Source organism: Primulina eburnea, chromosome 7 (genome assembly GCF_022965805.1).
Source record: "Primulina eburnea isolate SZY01 chromosome 7, ASM2296580v1, whole genome shotgun sequence".
Lineage (NCBI taxonomy): Eukaryota > Viridiplantae > Streptophyta > Magnoliopsida > Lamiales > Gesneriaceae > Primulina > Primulina eburnea.
In genome coordinates this window covers 4,726,868-4,746,226 of record NC_133107.1, presented here as the reverse complement: position 1 = coordinate 4,746,226, position 19,359 = coordinate 4,726,868, and the positions used below count along the sequence as shown (strand labels likewise).

At 34.6% G+C, this 19,359-nt stretch overlaps 1 protein-coding gene and 1 pseudogene across 1 annotated transcript; one reads left to right on the top strand and one right to left on the bottom strand.

The window, feature by feature from the left end:
- The first annotated feature begins 1,123 nt into the window (after nt 1-1,123).
- On the top strand, nt 1,124-3,991 carry LOC140836816 (protein CLMP1-like; annotated as a pseudogene).
- A 1,337-nt stretch (nt 3,992-5,328) lies between these two features.
- LOC140836815 (1-aminocyclopropane-1-carboxylate oxidase 3) lies at nt 5,329-7,378 on the bottom strand. The gene is made up of 4 exons (XM_073202632.1): nt 7,160-7,378; nt 6,819-7,045; nt 6,204-6,537; nt 5,329-5,802 (listed from the first exon to the last, which is right to left on the bottom strand). The coding sequence occupies exons 1-4, from the start codon at nt 7,262-7,264 to the stop codon at nt 5,515-5,517; spliced, it is 954 nt and encodes a 317-aa protein (XP_073058733.1). The 5' UTR covers nt 7,265-7,378; the 3' UTR covers nt 5,329-5,514.
- Between the last annotated feature and the right edge of the window lie 11,981 nt (nt 7,379-19,359).

Sequence of the window (19,359 nt, the reverse complement as noted above, 5' to 3'; positions counted from 1 at the left end):
TTGCAATTAGGATTAATTAATTACAGGAGAAAACGAGTTTAAATTTTGTTTACAATGAGCCCAAAATATATTATTTTGAATACTAAAAATAGTATTTTATCTTATACCAGAAAATATGCCAACACATAATCAAAAACAACTACATACAAACAACTCATATCTTCGGGACATGCCCCGGTATATAGATACATATACATATATACTGGGATAGACCATTTGACCTCAAATCAAACGTGACTCCCTCCAGAAGTACCATCTCCGGTCTCCTGATAACCTGAAGTACCTGACATTGTCCACACACAAAGACAACGACAACCCTCTTTGGGTGTGAGCAAAGCTCCGTATGGAACAACTATCATATATACAACAAATATCTATACAATGATATGTGATATGCAATGCATGTATGTCGTGGAGATATCAGGTCAAATGCTTATCCACTGAGCATATATCGGAATCAATCGAATCGCTATCAAATCAATGCTCGAGCTGACACACCGACCTCAATCAGGGATACTTGTATGATAGCGTCGACAAAAGCGCCATCAAATCTCAAATCTCTTGTAAGACGGTCTCACGAATTTTTATTTGTGAGACGGGTCAACCCTATCGATATTCACAATAAAAAGTAATACTCTTAACATAAAAAATAATACTTTTTTATGATGATCCAAATAAGATATCTGTCTGTGAGACCGTCTCTCACAAGTTTTTGCCCTAATTATAATATCAATGAAAAATTATATCATTGAAAAATTATATCATTTATGTTAAAAGATCACAAGTTAAATTATCATGATTTTATGTAAGTTATTATTTATGTTACAAAACTATTGAAATGTTATTAAAATAATAATAATCATTTAAAAATATAATTACTTCATTAATTCTTTCTATAAAAATGTGTTCCCTCGTCAGAAGGGACGGATTATTTATTTTTTATTTTTGAAAGGAAATATTATCTTCCTTTTCCATCGACATTTAAAATTGTGAAATTTGTTGCTGTATTCGGGCCTGGACAAAGCGTGTGTTAGCCCACACCATTCGGGCCCAACAGAAACTATGCGCACGTGGGGTATCGAATCCATTTTTAGTTAGGGTTTCAAACTCCAACTCAGTTCTGTTTCCTGGACTAGACCCCATATTTCACACCCCAGTCCGAATTCGAAAGATTGTTTAACAGTCTGAATTCGAAAGACTGTTTCAATCTTCGTCCATTTAGCTGCTGGATTTCGACATTCAAATCCGAAAGCAATCGATCAGCTCAATAAAGGCGTGCGATTTGTACCTGTCAGTGTTGCTTTCTTTCCCTCATTTACTTTTTTATTATGTTCTCTCTTATTTTTGTAAAAAAGGTGTTAATCATTTCTCAATAACATCGAAGAGAAGTTTATTTATCAACAATTTGAATATTTACACCGTAAAGTTTGAGTCTTGGGAAGTACTTATAATAAGTCTATGGGGAAGTCTGGGAGTAGGAAAAACAAGAGCACTGGAAACCAAACCCAGAGCCAATACCAAGTTTCTGGAGGGGATAGCTCGTCCCCTCCTCCCGTTTCTAACGGTGGTGTTAATTTAGATTCACCGGCTTACTTAAAAAGAGCCCATGAGCTTAAGGAAGAGGGTAATAGGAGGTTTCAGGCCAAGGACTATTTAGGTGCCCTCCAGAAATATGAAAATGCCCTTAAACTTACCCCTAAAACAAGTCCTGATCGAGCAGTCTTTCACAGTAACCGAGCCGCGTGCTTGATTGAAATGAAACCTATTGACTATGATGCTGTCATATCAGAGTGTACTTCGGCGCTTCAGGTACAGCCCCGTTATAACCGAGCTCTTCTAAGGAGAGCTCGTGCATTTGAGGCGATAGGGAAATATGAAATGGCCATAGTGGATGTGCAAGAACTTTTAGTTGTGGATGCCAATAACCGTGATGCTTTGGAGATTGCTGAAAGATTGAGGATGGCGTCCAGACCTCGCACAGAAGCCCAGAAGGACCTCCAAAGCCGCCCATCGCCAGCTGCCTTAGGTGCCTCTGCGGTTCGCGGGGCCCCAGTTTCTGGCCTCGGTCCTTCCTTGCCAGCTAGACCTTTGTCTAAGAAGCCGTCACATTCAGCTGCAGGACCAGCTCAACCATCTAATAATAAGTCAGAAAAGCTTTATCCAATTCCGCCCATTGTTAATAATGGAGAGACCAAAATCCAGTTTCCAAAAATTGTCTTGAAGCCTTCAAATGGTTCTTCGAGATCCAATACTGATGGTAGCAAGGATAACGAGAAGGAAAAGTTGTTTGGTCAACCAAATTCGCTTCATCTTTATGAGCAATCTGCACACTCTACAAACAGATGGAGACCGTTGAAACTTGTTTATGATCATGACATAAGGCTTGCACAGATGCCAGTGAATTGCAGGTTCAAAGAATTGAGAAATGTAGTTGGCAAACGTTTCCCTATGTCAAAAGCTGTTCTGATAAAATACATGGATAATGATGGTGACTTAGTGACTATAACATGTACCTCAGAACTTAAAATGGCCGAGTCATGTGTCGATGACCTTATTCTGAAAGAGATTGATGCTGATAAAGTAGAATCTATTGGTCTATTGAGGTTGCATATTGTTGAAGTGAGTCCTGAGCAAGAGCCGCCTCTACTAGAAGAAGATGAAGAGAAGCCTCTTGAGAATGAGGGGGATAGGGGAGATGATGATGTGTCACAAATCTCACTGACTGATCATGCAGGAAAACTTGTGGATGCTGAGATTGATAAACCAGAAATTTTTTCTCAAAAAGCAAAATCCGGAGCACCAGAAGACCCCGATTATAAGGAGGTGGAGATAGATGATTGGTTATTCGAGTTTGCACAACTCTTTCGGACCCATGTCGGTATTGACCCTGATGCTCATATTGATCTGCATGAGCTTGGTATGGAACAATGTTCCGAAGCACTTGAGGAAATGGTGACTAGTGAAGAGGCTCAAAGCCTTTTTGACAAGGCAGCACTGAAGTTTCAGGAGGTGGCCGCTCTTGCCTTCTTTAACTGGGGAAATGTTCATATGTGTGCAGCGAGGAAAAAAATGCCAATAGATGATTCATCTGGTAAAGAGATAATGGCCACACAGCTTCAAACCTGCATATGATTGGGTAAGAGAGAAGTATTCTCTTGCCAAAGAGAAATACGAGGAGGCTCTATTGATCAAACCGGATTTTTACGAAGGGTTGTTGGCTCTGGGACAGCAGCAATTTGAAATGGCCAAACTTCATTGGTCATTCGTACTAGCAAAGAAAGATGACTTGTCCAAGTTGGATCCCACTGAAATTATTAGCCTTTTTGATAGTGCAGAAGAAAGAATGAAGGCTGCAGCTGAGATGTGGGAGAAGCTGGAGGAACAGAGGGCTGAAGAGTCCAAAGATCCTATTGGGAACAAGAAGGATGAACTTTTAAAAAAAAGGAAGAAACAGGGTAGTGGTGTAGAAGGTGATACCTCAGGCATAGGGGGTCGAGAGGAAATTTCTCCAGAAGATGCAGCAGAGCAAGCTTCAGTGATGAGATCTCAGATTCATCTATTCTGGGGTAATATGCTTTTTGAGAAGGTCCCAAGTAGAATGTAAATTGGGCTTGTCTGGTTGGGAGAAAAATCTTGATGTTGCAATGGAGCGTTTCAAACTTGCCGGAGCTTCTGAAGCTGACATTTCGACGGTTGTGAGAAATCACTGTTCTAAAGAAGCTGCAGGCAGAAGTGCCCGATTCTTCAGCAAATAACAGCATTCTGTAACTATCATCTTGAGTTGCCTACCCATTTTTTGGGTTGAATCAGAAGTTTTATTGTCACGTCCTTGTAACCTTTTGGGCTGCAACACGACTCCTGAAATAATTTCACTGAATTTTTCAAATGATTGTACCATATATCTGTTGAACTTGGTTCATTTGATCCTTGAAACTGAAAAAGTTTCATCTTGATTTATGAGAGCATTTAACTAGCGATGTTTTTTCATGTTCTTCCACCTGTTTTTGCGTGTTAAAAACTAAATGGCTTAATGTCTCGGTCCAACTTATGCATTTTAATTTCTGGTTATCTGAAAAATTAACATTATAGGCTATATGTATAGCATGATAGATAGAAAATGCATTACTTGAATTATGGCTGACCTGGGAGTTGGGAGTACATTTTAGCGTTGAGTAGAACATAATGATAGTTAATCTCGTAAAGTTTTATTTACTCGAAAAGGATTAAAATAGAAAATTCCAGAAATATGGCAGTAATTAGATTATCATGTTCCTGTGGCATTTATCTACACTTTCAGATGCTTGATCTTTCGTTGGTTGAAATCATGTTAACCTCAGTGAAGTCAGCTGGCATTAAAATTGATACCAACTCCTGGTCTTTCTTTTGTGATCTTGTGCTTGTACATTGAGTTTGAAGATCAGTTGAACTATTCTTGTATAGTTCTTTTATTTGATTAATTCTGTATTATATTCTGCACACTTCTCTGCTTCGAATTGTTATGAGGCGCTATATTCACGATTTAAGTACAATCACATCTCCGGCGTCAGCTATGTATGCATTATGAAGCTAAGTTTCCCCGGTTCAACTGATGCATGAATGTCCTGACTTTCTTCTGCTGTGTTCTAAAACTGTCTGAGATTTTGTAGTTTGCGAGTAACATCTGTAAATCAGCAATGCACATGCATGAATCATGATTTACGTTGCATTATTCTTTTGAGTGGTATTATTTTTCATTAGTACTGAGCTATCTTTAGTTTCTCCCTTACCATTTAGAATCTTGTATAGATTTACTCGGTGGCATGAAATGTTAGCAGAAACATTTGTACTTCTATAGTTTCACAACATGAACAGATTAATTTGCTTTGTAGCTCTTTTTTTTTCCTTATTTTACGTGGTGTTTTCTGGGATGATCTACTGGTTTGTTGGATTTAATTCCACATTCTATATGATACCATAACACGATTCCTTTTAATGATTCTTGGTCACAAAAAAACAGTGGCAACCAAATTGTTGAGGACGAACATCTTAGTACATTTTAGGAACTTGATTTTGTATGAAAACCATTCCAAATGAATTTAAGAAAATATTTCTGATATCTATGTTTTCTTTTCTTCATTATCATTCCATTATTTACTATTGGGAAGGCTAAAATTTCGTAGGCAAGCACTTTTAAAAGTCGAAGCTCTTGGCAAGTTGGTCCCTTTTTCTCTTTATTGCTTTCACCGAAGGCTGCTTTTCGAGTAAAAATTTCGTTTTTTTTTTAATTCATGAAACCTTCAAGCATTATCGGAACACCTCAGTAAGTTTAAAGAAGAAAAAAGATATATCTATCATCAAAATAGAAACTTGGAGTCGACTGAGATATACAGAAATTCTCTTTAAACCCATCATCATAATAAGCTAGTCTAACCAATACAAGCCAACCAAACTCTTTGAACTACGAAATATAACAATAATTAACAGACTAACAAACACCCTCGATTGTTTATAAGTTTCATTTACTTTTAGTGGTACTTAAGCAGTTGCAATTGGATCCAATTTAGCCGTTTTTTCCATGTTCTTGAAGGCTTCGAATCTTGGCTCCTTGGCTTCGAACTTGACTCCTGCATATAGCTTCATGTAATCCTCGAAAACGAATTTCGGGTACAGATCTTTGCTCTCTTCCTTCTCAACCAATGCTGGTGCCGGATAGATCACAGCATCACTTCCTGGATTGTAGAATGATGCAATAGACATTCTAGTTCCATCTGTCTGTGCGATCACTCGGTGCAGCACGCTCTTGTATTTTCCATTTGTTATCACCTTCATAAAATGGAAGAAAAACTTGAGCAAGATTCACTCAAACCATAGAAATGGGGATGGACCTAGAGGGATTGCCCCACCCCTAGACCTAAAAATCTCTCAAATTTTGTGCTTAATTATTTTAAATTCATGTTTCACTCCTGCATGCCTGATATTGTTCATCTTTCACTACATCGCCCTCAATTCCCTGGTTAGACCCAAGGGCAGAGCCAAGATCCATTGTTCTGGATAGTAGAGACGAAATAAGATGGGAGGAAGAAGATGGATAGCTGAATGGATTTTGGGGTATGACTTGCCATTTCGGAAAAATTAGACTTAAAATTTGTAAGAATTTCATTTGGGTTTCCCTCTTATCTTACCCTGACTCAAAAACTAATGGCTCCTAGAATTTAAACTATTACCTCAAGCTGGTCACCAATGTTGATGACAATGGAATGGCGCATTGGTGGAACGTCAACCCATTCGTCACCTTTGAGTAGCTGCAGCCCGCTGACCTTATCATCCTGGAAGAGAAGTATGATGCCACCGGCGTCTGTGTGGGCTCGGAGACCCTTGATCAGATCTGGCTTGGGGCATGGTGGGTAGTTGCTAACCTTTGTGCCAAAGGTTGGGCCCTTGGATCCATAGAATGCCTTTTTCAGATAACCCTTCTCAAGCCCAAGATTCTCACACAGCAAATCAAGGAGCTGCTCCGCCAGCTTCTCCAGTTGGGCTGCAAATTCCTTCATAACTTTCCTGTCATCAGCAGTCAAAATATTCAGAATAAATCATGTACTATGTCCAGTTAAAGGAGCGGGAGCGACGTCCCAAGTGGACAACCAAGATAATGAAATTAGCCATGTTTTGCTTATTATTGACATGTTCCGGGCGACTACAACTCACTGGGAGCGAGGATGGTGTCACCGTTCAATGAAAAAAATTGGAAATTTTCTATATATATATATATATATATATATATATATAGTCATCCTTTCATCACCAGAATCTTGGTGTGTGTCAAGTGTTGGGACAAGAACCTGTATTCATCTTCAAGATCAGGGATTTCTGAAATGTTTGAGGTAGGAAGATGGCGCAAGAAGAAAGTGCTTTCCCAGTCCAAATCAGTGATTTCAGACTGAACAGAGTCCAGCGCTTTACTCGCCACCATTTCCTTAAATCTTTGTTCCATAGTTTTCTTGTAGTGCTCCTTTGTCAGCCTCTCCACCGTGTCCAGAAGCTCAACAGAAATCCCATGATTCACCAACTATAAAGATCACACCATCCAACACTCAGAAAATTTATTCAAAAACATACTACAGAAACAAGATTATACATATATCGTGTATCATGATAATATAACATATATAAAGAAAAGTACCTCAAAGAAACCCCAGTTTTCACAGGCATCTTTTATGATCTCCATCGTTGCAGGCCTCTCTTCTCCATTGAGATTCTCCATGTTAACCACTGGGAAAGTTGCCATTTTCACTCTACTTCTCTTTGTGAGTATATTACTGTCGATGGATCCCAATGTGCACAGGGGAATAGCTCTTGGAGGGCCATTTATAGAAGGAGCAAGTGGTGGTGCATTATTTGGCGCAATCAAAGTCATTGGATTAGTTAATACTTATTTGAATTGATCATGTTAAAATTAATAATATGATAGTCAAATTAACATTTTTATTATTGCCAAAAAAAAATTTGAAAAATTGTATATATTATATATGCTAGTTGTATTCAAATGGCATATATCCAAATCTAGCTAGCAAGGAAAGCAGGAACAAAACTCGTGTAGGATGTATGTGAATCACATCTACATGGACCCCTACCAACTTTGGATCAATTCTTCAAATAAATAAATAAAGAAACAAATAATATTGCATAAATAAATCAATAAATAGTACTACCCATGACGTTTTTTACTTAATTTGTTTTTCTTAATCAATTACTTTTCACACACACAAAAAAAGAAAAAAAGAAAAATAAATGTGAAGAAGAATGAAGAATCACTTTAAAAACCTCGACTTTTTCAAATTTCCTATGATATCGCGGTTGAATTTTCACAATACGATAGTTTAAAATAATTAAAATGGCTTCCACTCGTAGAAAACTTAAAACTTCAAGTCTGGTGGCGGCTGGTAAATGGTGGGCAAAGAGAGAGTTCGAGGCGGCTACTGTGTTATCTGTCCATGCACGAGTTATTATTTTTAACCCAATGGTTGAAAAGGAATAGAGTTTTTTCTAAAAAAAATAAAGACCGGTGTCTGTTTTTCAAAATTATTTAGTTAAATATAGTTGCCATAGTAAATTAAGATGAATTGAAAAAATAAAGGCCAACGACTTAAATTGTATCGATTAATTCTTAGTCAATATATTTCAATTTTGTGAGACGGATCTCCAACTCGATTCGATCAACTAAAAATTATTACTTTTAACGCTAACCAGATATGAACCGGGTCGATCCGTCTTATAAATATAAATTCTCTATATTGTCTCACATTAGATTTATTCTTGTTAGTTTTAAGTCATTAACCTATACATTGTTTTCACTTTTGTTTTTTTTTTTGACACATGAAAGCTGACTTGACACTTGAAAAAATAATGACTCAGCGTTAGACATTACTGACGTATCCAATGTCAGGTTAGCATTCTGGTGGAAAAAAATATAAAAATTAAAAAAAATTACAAGTTAATGGATTAAAACTATGAAATGACATATAACATATATGACCGAGTGTTTACTGCTTTACCAAAAGCTATAGCAGGCGGTAGTGGTGTAACTCAAATATTTTAAACCGCACAACAGTTCAAGTATCACGGTTCGATCGCTCTACCAAGTAATTTTATTGCACCCAACATAACATAACAAAAAAATAAAAAAAAATTAAATTACACGACAATTTTTGTTAAAAAAATTTAAATATCGAATAATTATATTGAATGGATTATATGGTTTTGATATTTAAAGAGTACATGCATCTTCCAACGTCCTTCAAAAAAAAATTTTATATCTCAATCTTAATATTTAATCATGTCGAAAGTGATCTTAGATTTATCATTTATGTGGAGTTTGATGGTATATATTTATCATCAATTAACAATTGGGGTTTAATTGAATGAGATCGATAATTTTGGACGGCTTGTGCTACTCAAGTTTTACATTAAAATTATATTGCTACTTAAAACTTTATATTAAATTTGAGTAGGTCTCTTGTGAGACGATATCACGAATCTTTATTTGTGAGACGAGTCAACTCTACCGATATTCAGAATAAAAAGTAATACTCTTAGCATAAAAGTAATACTTTTTCATGAATTAATTACCAAAATAATAGATCTGCCGTCTCACACAAGTTTTTGCCATTAAATTTATATTGCTAAACTAAAATTTTAATTTAAAAAATTAATAGATCTACACTAGTTGTTTTAATTTAATATTATAATATATAAAAAATTAAGAATATCCGAAATAGAACCAAACTACCACTGACCAAAAAATCAACCGAATTTTAATATTGTCTATCATTTTAGCGTATAGGAATAGGAATCTCTTAATTAATAGACCCACAAAAGGAAACACAATGGGCGTGAACTCAAGTAGGATCTTGAACATGTACTTAGGATGCCATAAAAATATATAAAGAAAAGTTGGAGATGTGAAACCTTACCGACTTGGTTAAAAGCCACAAGCTTGTATTTAAATCGATTGATTTTCATAATAATAAAATATATCATTCAAATCTTTCCTTGAAAGTCAAATTTCAAATACACCCAAGATGCGTGTTATTTAAAATTTCAAATATACCCAAGATGCGATTACAATAATAATTATGATAAATTTCAAATATACCCAAGATGCGTGTTATTTAAAATACATCATTCAAATCCTTCCCCGAAAGTCAAATTTCTAGCTTCAAATAAATCGCTGTGCATGTCAAGAAGCTATGCTCAAAATTTCAAACTATCCAAGTTAATATAGAGATGGCATGATGCATATAGATAGATATCTCAGGCACTAGCTAGCATCTCTCGTGCCCTCAACTCTGCATTCCATAATTTGTGCCAACATTGTGCATAACACTAGCTAAACTTTACAAAAACACCAATCTTGACAATCCGGCGCGCACAAACGCATGCACAACACCCAAGCCGCGCGCCTTCTTTGCGCCGTGCAAATTTATACTTGGATTTTTTTATCTTCGACATTCAGATTACATATTCAGACTATTTTAAATATTTTGTGATAATCCGAATCGGGATAGTCGGTATGTTAATTATTAACTAGTGATGCAAGTTATATACAACATCATATATGTGGTCCAATGTGTATGACATGGGATCCAACAAGAATTTGAATTTTTATAGCTATGGCATTCTGTCGCATTAAATATCCTTAAATTGCATTTCCAACCCGAAATAATTAACCCACTTGGGGTTGGACAAAAGCTTGCTCCATCACTAACATTCATGATTTCGTGTTTAAATATATTGTTTTTTTCTTTATAAAACCTATCAATTAAATCTTTTAAATTCTAAAAAAATCACGCATATATTTAGATGGACATCGTCGATTAGGTGTATATATATATTGATAGCAATGATATTTCCCAATATCATGTTAAGAATAGCTAGGATTTTCAGAAGAAGACGTCATTCGTATCGATCCAGTATGAACTATTTGGTTTGATTAAAACTAATACAGTTCAGAAATTATGGTTCGATTGCAGTTTAATTATAAGTGAGCTTTTGCAACAAATTATGTTTTTAAAGAGCGATTAAATTTATAGATTATGAAAAAATAATGAAAAATCATAAGTAACCATCCGTGTTTGAAAACAAAAGTGAAAAACTGAAAATCAGAAGTGAGTAACTAGTATCTGATAAATAATTGATTCTAATACTAACTTTTTATCATAATCACTTTTATAGGCGTAGAATTAACATCTCATCAGTTTCTAGATTTCAATTAAATCAAGAAAAAACTAACATGGAATATGAGTTTAAGAAACACATAAAATCTAATTATTTTTATATTTTTATTTTCGATTTATGCACACCTGTCATAGACCCATCTACTTGCATTTGGAAGAACCAAAAGGCAATGAAAGCCCCAGCAAGAGAATAATTCATTTATTTTGAATGGTAAAACTAAACTACGGAAATTTTAGAGTTCGAAATGAATTTATACGTCACTTTTCCTAGATAACAAACAAAAGTCGGAAAATATATGATTAAGACCGAAATTTGATATCATAAATGCCGAATGTTATAAAGATAAAAACATACAAAACTAAAAATGCAAATTTTTCATTATATTAAATTAAATTAAACCAAATATTCTTATAATAATAAACAAATGTGTATATATATATATATAAAATTAAATATTAAAAAAAAAAACACACAGGCATTCTGATAATAACATCACTAGCACAATAATTGAGGGGTTCTTAAAAACATCTTTAATTTTGGAGGAAGAAGACCCCACGAATACTTTCATCCGACAAATTGAATAAATGCTGCATTAAAACTTCATAATTCCACCAATTCCATTCTGAAACTTAACCATCATCTCTCTACAGTAAAAAAAAAAAAAAAACAGAAATAATATTTTCGAAAAATAAAAATATGCAGAGCAAGTGGGGGAGACTTGTAATCGCACGAAACACCAAAAATTTTGAGTGGGTCATTCTCCTTTGATTCGCACACGCTTTCTTGTTCTTTTTTGCTTCCAATTGCATTATCGTTTTTTTTTTCTATTATTATTATTATTATTATTATGGTCATCACACACGAATATGTTACTGTCATATTGGTATATAATTATAATATATGGTATAAAAATCTTCAGATATATTTCCATCTGATATTAGTTTTTAACGGATAAAATTATAATATGTTGAGTTTTAACTATTTTAGTATAATTATGTTCAGGGAACTGCATGCAAATTATGCGTATTTTTAGAACTTGGAGATACTGCGCCATAATTCAAACTTGAGTGAGTCTCTTGTGAGAAGGTCTCACGAATTTTTTCTGTGAGACGGGTCAACCTAACCAATATTCACAATAAAAAGTAATATTATTAGCATAAAAAATAAAACTTTTCATTGATGACCCAAATAAGATATTCAACCCACGAAATTGATCTGTGAAACCGTCTCATAAGAGTTATTATGTTCAAACTTTTAGCTAAATACATAATGCACAGTAGTATATTTTTTTTTAAAAAAATTAACTAGCTAGCTGCTCATATCAAAATTTCTGGAATAAAATCAATCGATTAATCATATGCAAAAAAAAAAAAAGAGGGACAGATGTGCATGTAATTTTCTATAAATTTGTAAACATTATCCTTTTTTAAATTTCTAAAATGTATTGGACACGAAACTCTCATACTAAAATCAAACCATCGCCATAATCGTAGAAATTCTTCATTCTTGGCTCTATCCTCTATTTCCAGATTTAGTTAACAATATATATATATATATATATATATATATATATATATATATATATATATATATATATATATATATATATATATAGACATAAAATCGTTTTTAAAAACCCGTGCCGGCCAACTGATCAAATGATGAAATATTATCGTGTAAAATCAATTTTGTAAAAATCTGATGGAAACATTGTCTATTATCATTAGGGTTAATTTCATACACTACATCAGCGAAATTTCGAGATTTCAAAAAATTCGCATGAAAAAGAAATGATCTTCGAAGTATTGATGTTTCAAATCTTGAGCGCGCGCACACACCTTTGTCATTGCGTGTTTTCATGGGTACGTGTTAAGATTGGACTTGGACCTAACTCAACCCCAAAAGCTAGCTCAAGAGAGAGGATTGTCCAAGCCAATATATACAACTCCCAAGTTATCTATCCAACCGATATATGTGAGACAATTAACACACCCCTCTCACGTCCAGGAATGAACATCTGGAGCGTGGAGTTTACAAATGACCCAATTATAGGCAGAACAGGTGGCCTAATTATAGGCAGTCCAACACATAACGGTGGAACCCAGGATCTGATACCATGTTAAGATTGAACTTGGATCTAACTCAACCCCAAAATCTAGCTCAAAGGGGAAGATTGTCCAAGCCAATATATACAACTCCCAAATTATCTATCCAACCACATACAATTAACAATACGTGTCACTTGAGGTTTTCAGCAATTTCAGAATTTCAAAACAGTGTTGTATATAGTCTATGTTATGATTATTATTATTATTATTTGATTTTTGCATGTCGACATGCATATGCCATATAATATATAGGTGGTTGTTACCCTAACTTATGGAATAATAGATGAGTCATTCTCTTTGATTGTCTTATCCTAAAATTTGTGGCAGTCTCAATCGAATCCAACCCTTTTGTACCAGAAACACATCATGTTACTATGTCCAATCCGGAATTCAATCTCAGGTTCTATGAATTTCAACATACAATTGAGCTTTCTTTCATATGTGGTCTCCGATCTTGTAAGATTCCAATCTTTAATCGCAAGCATACCTAACAGGCTCCACAAACTGATCCAGAATTAAAAGCCACTTCAATTATTATATATCTTATGGTATATAAAATATTGAGGGGATAATAAATATACACGTTAATTTTTTTATAAAAATATATCACCGAATCAATATATATTATTTATCATTTACCTTGATACATAAGAGAATAAATACGAAATGTCGTGTGCTTCTAGCTAGTGTAAATTTGTATATCTAGATAACATGCATGATATTGGTTATAGCACGTATTTCAGATTATTAGAGAAACCGATTTGAATGGCATATTACATCAATCTTTTTTCTTCCGGTTATGCCATAACCAGTGGCGGAGCCACATGTAATGATACCCCAATTTTTTTTAAAAAAAAAAGTTATAGAAATTTTGGATTAACATGATATTAGCCCGGACAGATCAATTTAAAATATTAGAAGATTCTATCGTTTTTAAATCTAACCCAGACATAATCATATTCATGACTCTACCACTGCCCTAACAACATATTTAATATGCAGATTTGATTCCATTACCTTACTAATAGTTTCAACATCTCTTGCCAATTTCTTCTACCATATTACCAAATCACGAACAAATTAAATAAAAACATGTTACGTTTAACATGACATCTCACATGTAAGTCGATCGAGGCCGGTGGGCGTCGTAAGTTTGAGAAAACTCCAAGTCAATATATATAAGTGGTTAGACAATGAATACAAAAACAACATCGAAATCAACTGACCAAATTGTCAAAAGTACAAGATTGTCGTACGATTCCAATTCTAAAATTTTGAAATTTCTGAAGCCGATAAATAAAATATTCAAAAGGCAGTATAATCAAGAGATCGAATAACATTTTTATTTATTTTTAATTGGGGTGTACATATGCATTTATATGACATAATAACAAAATTTTTGTGCATGTATATAATTGAAAATGAAAATATATTTTGAACACTTAAACTAGGACTGAACAAGTCCTAATTAAACAAGCTGCTAGGATGCTGACACCGAAGTCAATAGTCCTCCCGCCATGAATCTCGGCGAGACAGGGAGTTGATCAACATTTTTTCCTCTTTTGTTAGGTAATAAATAACAAAAGTTGGTAATTTCGGCGGAGGTTTACGTGTTACAATATGGTATTGCATGTGTCCCCTGCGTGATCTACGTACGTACCTGGCCCATTTTATGTTCTTTAAAGTGTTTTTCTTTGATTATTAGAAAACAAGTATATACGCTAAATACGACGACTTCCAATTTACGAATTTGATCACTTTTTGCAAGTTAAAATTAAGGACTAATTATGTAGAGAGAAAGTGGGTTTGACTTCAAATCGAAAAAATCGTTTTAGTGATTCATGCATGGCTTCTCGGATAATTAACTCTCGAACAAAACAACAATAATGCAGTACTCGGCGGTGGTGGGGACTGACATGGAAAATATATCCACTTTAAACTAGTAAAACTATCAATTACAAATTTCACTCTTGCACTTCAGCATCCCTTATTTATTTATGCCCGATTGTCATCTAGCGAGTTATGTATATTCAATTGAGCTGTAATAATTGTCCGTGTTAATAGGTTAATTGAAATGCGATGTTTGAAAATATTTTACGATTTCAAATATTTGAATTGTATCATTATCACCAGTTGTAATTTTTATTAAAAAAAATAATCGATTAGTCTTACAATTGATATCATATTCAAGTTCACTGATTTGATTCTCATTGATTGTAATGAGTACTAGAAGAGGTCGGCTCTGATACCAACTGTAACGTCCCGGATTCGACGACTGTCCTCACTGTATGAAGACGGGGTCTTTCCAGCGTGCTTATGTCCTCACTCACACGCACCATGAGAAACTTCCCAGGGGTCACTCATCCCAAAATTATCCCAAGTCAAACACGCTTAACTTCGGAGTTCTTATGTGATGAGCTACCGAAAAAAGTCACAACTTCTTTATATGAGTATTACATATCAAATCTTTTAAACCATTTTCAACTGCACAGTCTCATACCTAAACAATTTCAGAATCACTCTCCTTCCGGTGTAAGATCGGTTAATCCATGTTCTCTCCGCCTAAAAGCCTGTCAGGAGCCACTCATTGTCCGTGCAACCTCATGACACCGACGATCACCCCCGCCCTCTTCGGCCCCGGGCCACACAGTTATTACTATAAAGAAAGTTGTTGTGGAGCAATAATTGTCTTTGATGTATAGATGAATCAAAATGTAAAGCTTGAACTGATGTACAATTTACAATATTTGAATTACACTATTAATACCTTCTTTTTTTTTTTTTTGATTTCCTAATCTAGGGGGAGGGAAGGTCTCGATCCCGAGACCCATTCGATCCTCGAAAACTAATAAATATATAAATATAAAGGTGTTAAAATATTTTATTCCAAATTAATATATCAAGAATAGCTGTATATGGTTCCATTTGAAGCAGTGTGCTTTGAAGTCTGATCTTGATTGGTGGGATATGTCACACACAAAGGGGTCCATTCCCACTGCAACATTTCGATCAAACTTTATTTGCCTTGTTTTTTTCCCATTAATGTTATTCTCTTTGACCATTTCCATCGAATTGAAATCAGTGAATCACGACGAATTTCGTCGACAAACAACCAGTCCTGTAACAATGGCAATAAGCTCCAATTACGTACTAATTCTGTCCGATTCTCGAAAAAAGGAAAAAAAATATTGCAGCTCTTTGGCTTTCACTATTTGGATTTTTCATTAAGATAACTATTTCCTTAATAAGTATACAAGTTTTTATTTTTCTCATTTTGGTGATATAAATATATTATATTGAATGGTAAGAGAAACTTGAAAAAAAAAACAAATTATATGGTTATACTACATGATTTTATCAAATTATTAAATGAGATTAGAGGTGTGATCAATAAGAGACTACTATATTAAAAAAGACACTAATTGCATGAATGAAATATTTAATTTCTAGATGTGTATAGATAAATTTCAAACCCAATAATTTAATAAAAGATTATCTAATTAAGCTTGCATAAAATTTTATTTTCTTGAATCGATCTATATAAAAAAATAAATCTAAAATTCGGGTTTTGAGGCCCCGGCCATCATTACCTTGCCTTAATGGATTTATCTTTATTTAAAGCCGTAAACTAACCAATACCGACGGTTCTGGCCCAATCTTGCATTTCAATGTCTAATAATTTTGGATAAATTTCGTATTACTCTAGATCAATTTAAAATATTAAAAGATTTTAGAATTTAAAATTCTAGTAAGTAGAGTCGTATTCCTAGCTCTGTCACTGATTGCAAAAACCAGAGAGGATATTCAGACCGGTCTACTCTTGAATGAGCCCGGGCAATATACTGAAGCTTAGAGATATCAGGGTTTCTATTGGCCTCGCATAGCGATCATTGCCCGAGCATTCCGAGACAAATGTCAATCCCGGGCTCACAGGTATGGGAAGCCATGCTTTGAAATAATTGGCATATCATTCAACACACGCAAGGTTGATGTCACGGTACTAAAGGCAGTATGAGGCGTCAGTCATAGCAGTGTCAAAAAGTAAGGCATGAGCAGCCATCTCTCTCTTAAGAGAGGTGGACAGCGAAAGCAAGGTCATTATTACTTGTTTCTCTGCAAATATCCAGATTTTATTAATTATGAGACATTCAGTTAACTTGTTGTTTTCCACAAATACTCAATATACATTCTCTACATCGCACTTTCCTTACAAAAGATACTCGACTGACTTGAACATCGGAGTGGCTACGCCGGAAAATCCTCCAGCACCCCACTAATGTTCCTTGTTCTGAGTCTCCCACGTTCTCGAGAAAAACTCAACCGGCTAGGTTAAATCGCCCTCTTAGTTCTTCCGATTTACTCGACCTACTACACTTATTTATAAATATAGAGTTTTAATTTCAGTGTCATCGTCCATATATATTAGCTTCAAGTCTATATATATAGCTTCAAGTTATGATAGAATTTATCCAACCAACAGCGAGTACGAACTTTTTTTTTGCAAATTCTTCACCGATCATCTCAGCAATTGATCATGAGACTATTAACTTCTAAAGACAAAAAATATCATTTACAACATACGAATAAATCAGTACAAACTTGATGAAATACCTCAAGTATAACACCCCGGAACTCTTCCGAATTCATCGCAACATAATGACTCAAAAGCCGACGCAAATCCTTGGCCTCACAAATCTGGTTCGCCAATATCATCTGTTTCATGGACTCCCTAAAATCCTCTCTAGGATCACAACTAGACTTCTCAATGGCCATAACTATAACAAATTTCTTCTCCTCTCGCCTCGCCTCCCGTCTGATCGTCCGGATCTCCTCGTGATTCCTTGCTTCCCTTTTCTCTCTTATCATTTGATCCAACCTTTCTTGGACCATAGCATGTGCTATCCTTGAAATAGTCGGAAACCTATCCGAATTATTCGAGCTTTCCGGTTCTTCCGATGAGGAAACACTTAGCCTACATCCACAGCAAAATGCCTTACATCCAGCTGATCTAGACTGAGGCTTCTTGTGCTTCTTGATAGCTTCTCTCGATGATCTTGGCATGTTTTGAAGCCGATCGAGAGCTCAAAAAGATTTGTTATATGAACTTTGGCGGTGGCATTGTGTTAACAATGATTATGTCTTGAGATTAAAGTAGCTAAAAATGTGTTGAAATTAAAAGTTGGGGGATGAGTGGGGTTTTGGAACTGATTTGGAGGGAACAAGGTTTGGTTTGTTTATTGAGGCCATGATGTTTGTTTAGATCTTGGCTTTAGTTTCTTTTGTGGGGCTGCATTGGGTGGCGTCCCATTTTCTAATAGTAGTCCAATTGAGTTTATTTTTCGTTACTAACAATTGTGTTGGGATTCAAGGATTAGACTTGGTGCCATCATTTATAAAAGAATAAAATGCATTTTGTTCATATAATCAAGATGTATATTTTTTCACGAGCTGATACATGAAAACTCCAATTTAAGTTTGTTTAACTTGTACTAATTTGAGATGAGTGACCTCTAAGAAGTCAAATATGGGGCACGGATCTCAATCTGTGAGACCGTCTCACGGACGGGTCAACTCTACCCATATTCACAATAAAAAATAATATTCTTAACATAAAAAGTAATATTTTTTCATGAATTATCCAAATAAAGATCTGTATCACAAAATACGACACGTGGTCGTCTCACACAAGTTTTCGCCATCTTCAAATATATATATATATATATATATATATATATATATATATATATATATATATATATATATATATATGTTTATTAATTATATCACATGGGTTATATGCAATTAGGAAAATAATCATAACCGGGTAAAATAAAGCATGATGAAACCCACATACATCACATTATTGCAGTTGGTCTACAATTAAGGGACAAAGCACGTAATTAAGCTTCTCTTATCAGCTGATTAGGCATACTAATACATGTATTTTAAAAAAATTAAGATGCGTGTAATTTATAATTACCATTGGAGAAAATCTTGAGTTTCGGATTCTCAATATTCTTTTGCAAAATATAAATAATTAGAAGATTTGGGATTTTGGGTTTTGGGTATTGTTACGTGGAGTAATGTCTCTTGTAAGACGGTCTCACGTATCTTTATATGTGAGACGGCTCAACCCTACCGATATTCATAATAAAAAGTAATACTCTTAGCATAAAAAGTAATACTTTTTCATGGATGACCTAAATAAGATATCTGTCTCACAAAATACGACATGTGAAGATCGTCTCACATAAAGTTTTGAATGTTACGTGATATTTAATTATATTATTTCTCATTCTTTTTAAGCATGGGTAACAAGTTGTTAACAAGTTACATGGATCATGTGACTGAAATGATTGCGGAGCATAACTTTGTAAGAAGTTAATTTGACATATGCCCCCAACTAATACTAATTTTTAGTGTAATTGTATATTTGCAATGACTAAAAGATAAGTCTGGTGGTGTAGCACGCTAAAGACTTTTTGGGTGTCCGGTGGAAGAAATTTTTTTAAATAATTTTTGAAAGTACATTCCTAAA

What these genes read in the sequence shown, in the direction of transcription:
- LOC140836815 (XM_073202632.1), bottom strand. Translation starts at nt 7,264, where the DNA reads ATGGCAACTTTCCCAGTGGTTAACATGGAGAATCTCAATGGAGAAGAG. An exon ending in AAAACTGGGGTTTCTTTGAG is followed by an intron (nt 7,046 to 7,159) that starts GTACTTTTCTTT and finishes TGATCTTTATAG; the next exon opens with TTGGTGAATCATGGGATTTC. An exon ending in ACATTGGTGACCAGCTTGAG is followed by an intron (nt 5,803 to 6,203) that starts GTAATAGTTTAA and finishes CATTTTATGAAG; the next exon opens with GTGATAACAAATGGAAAATA.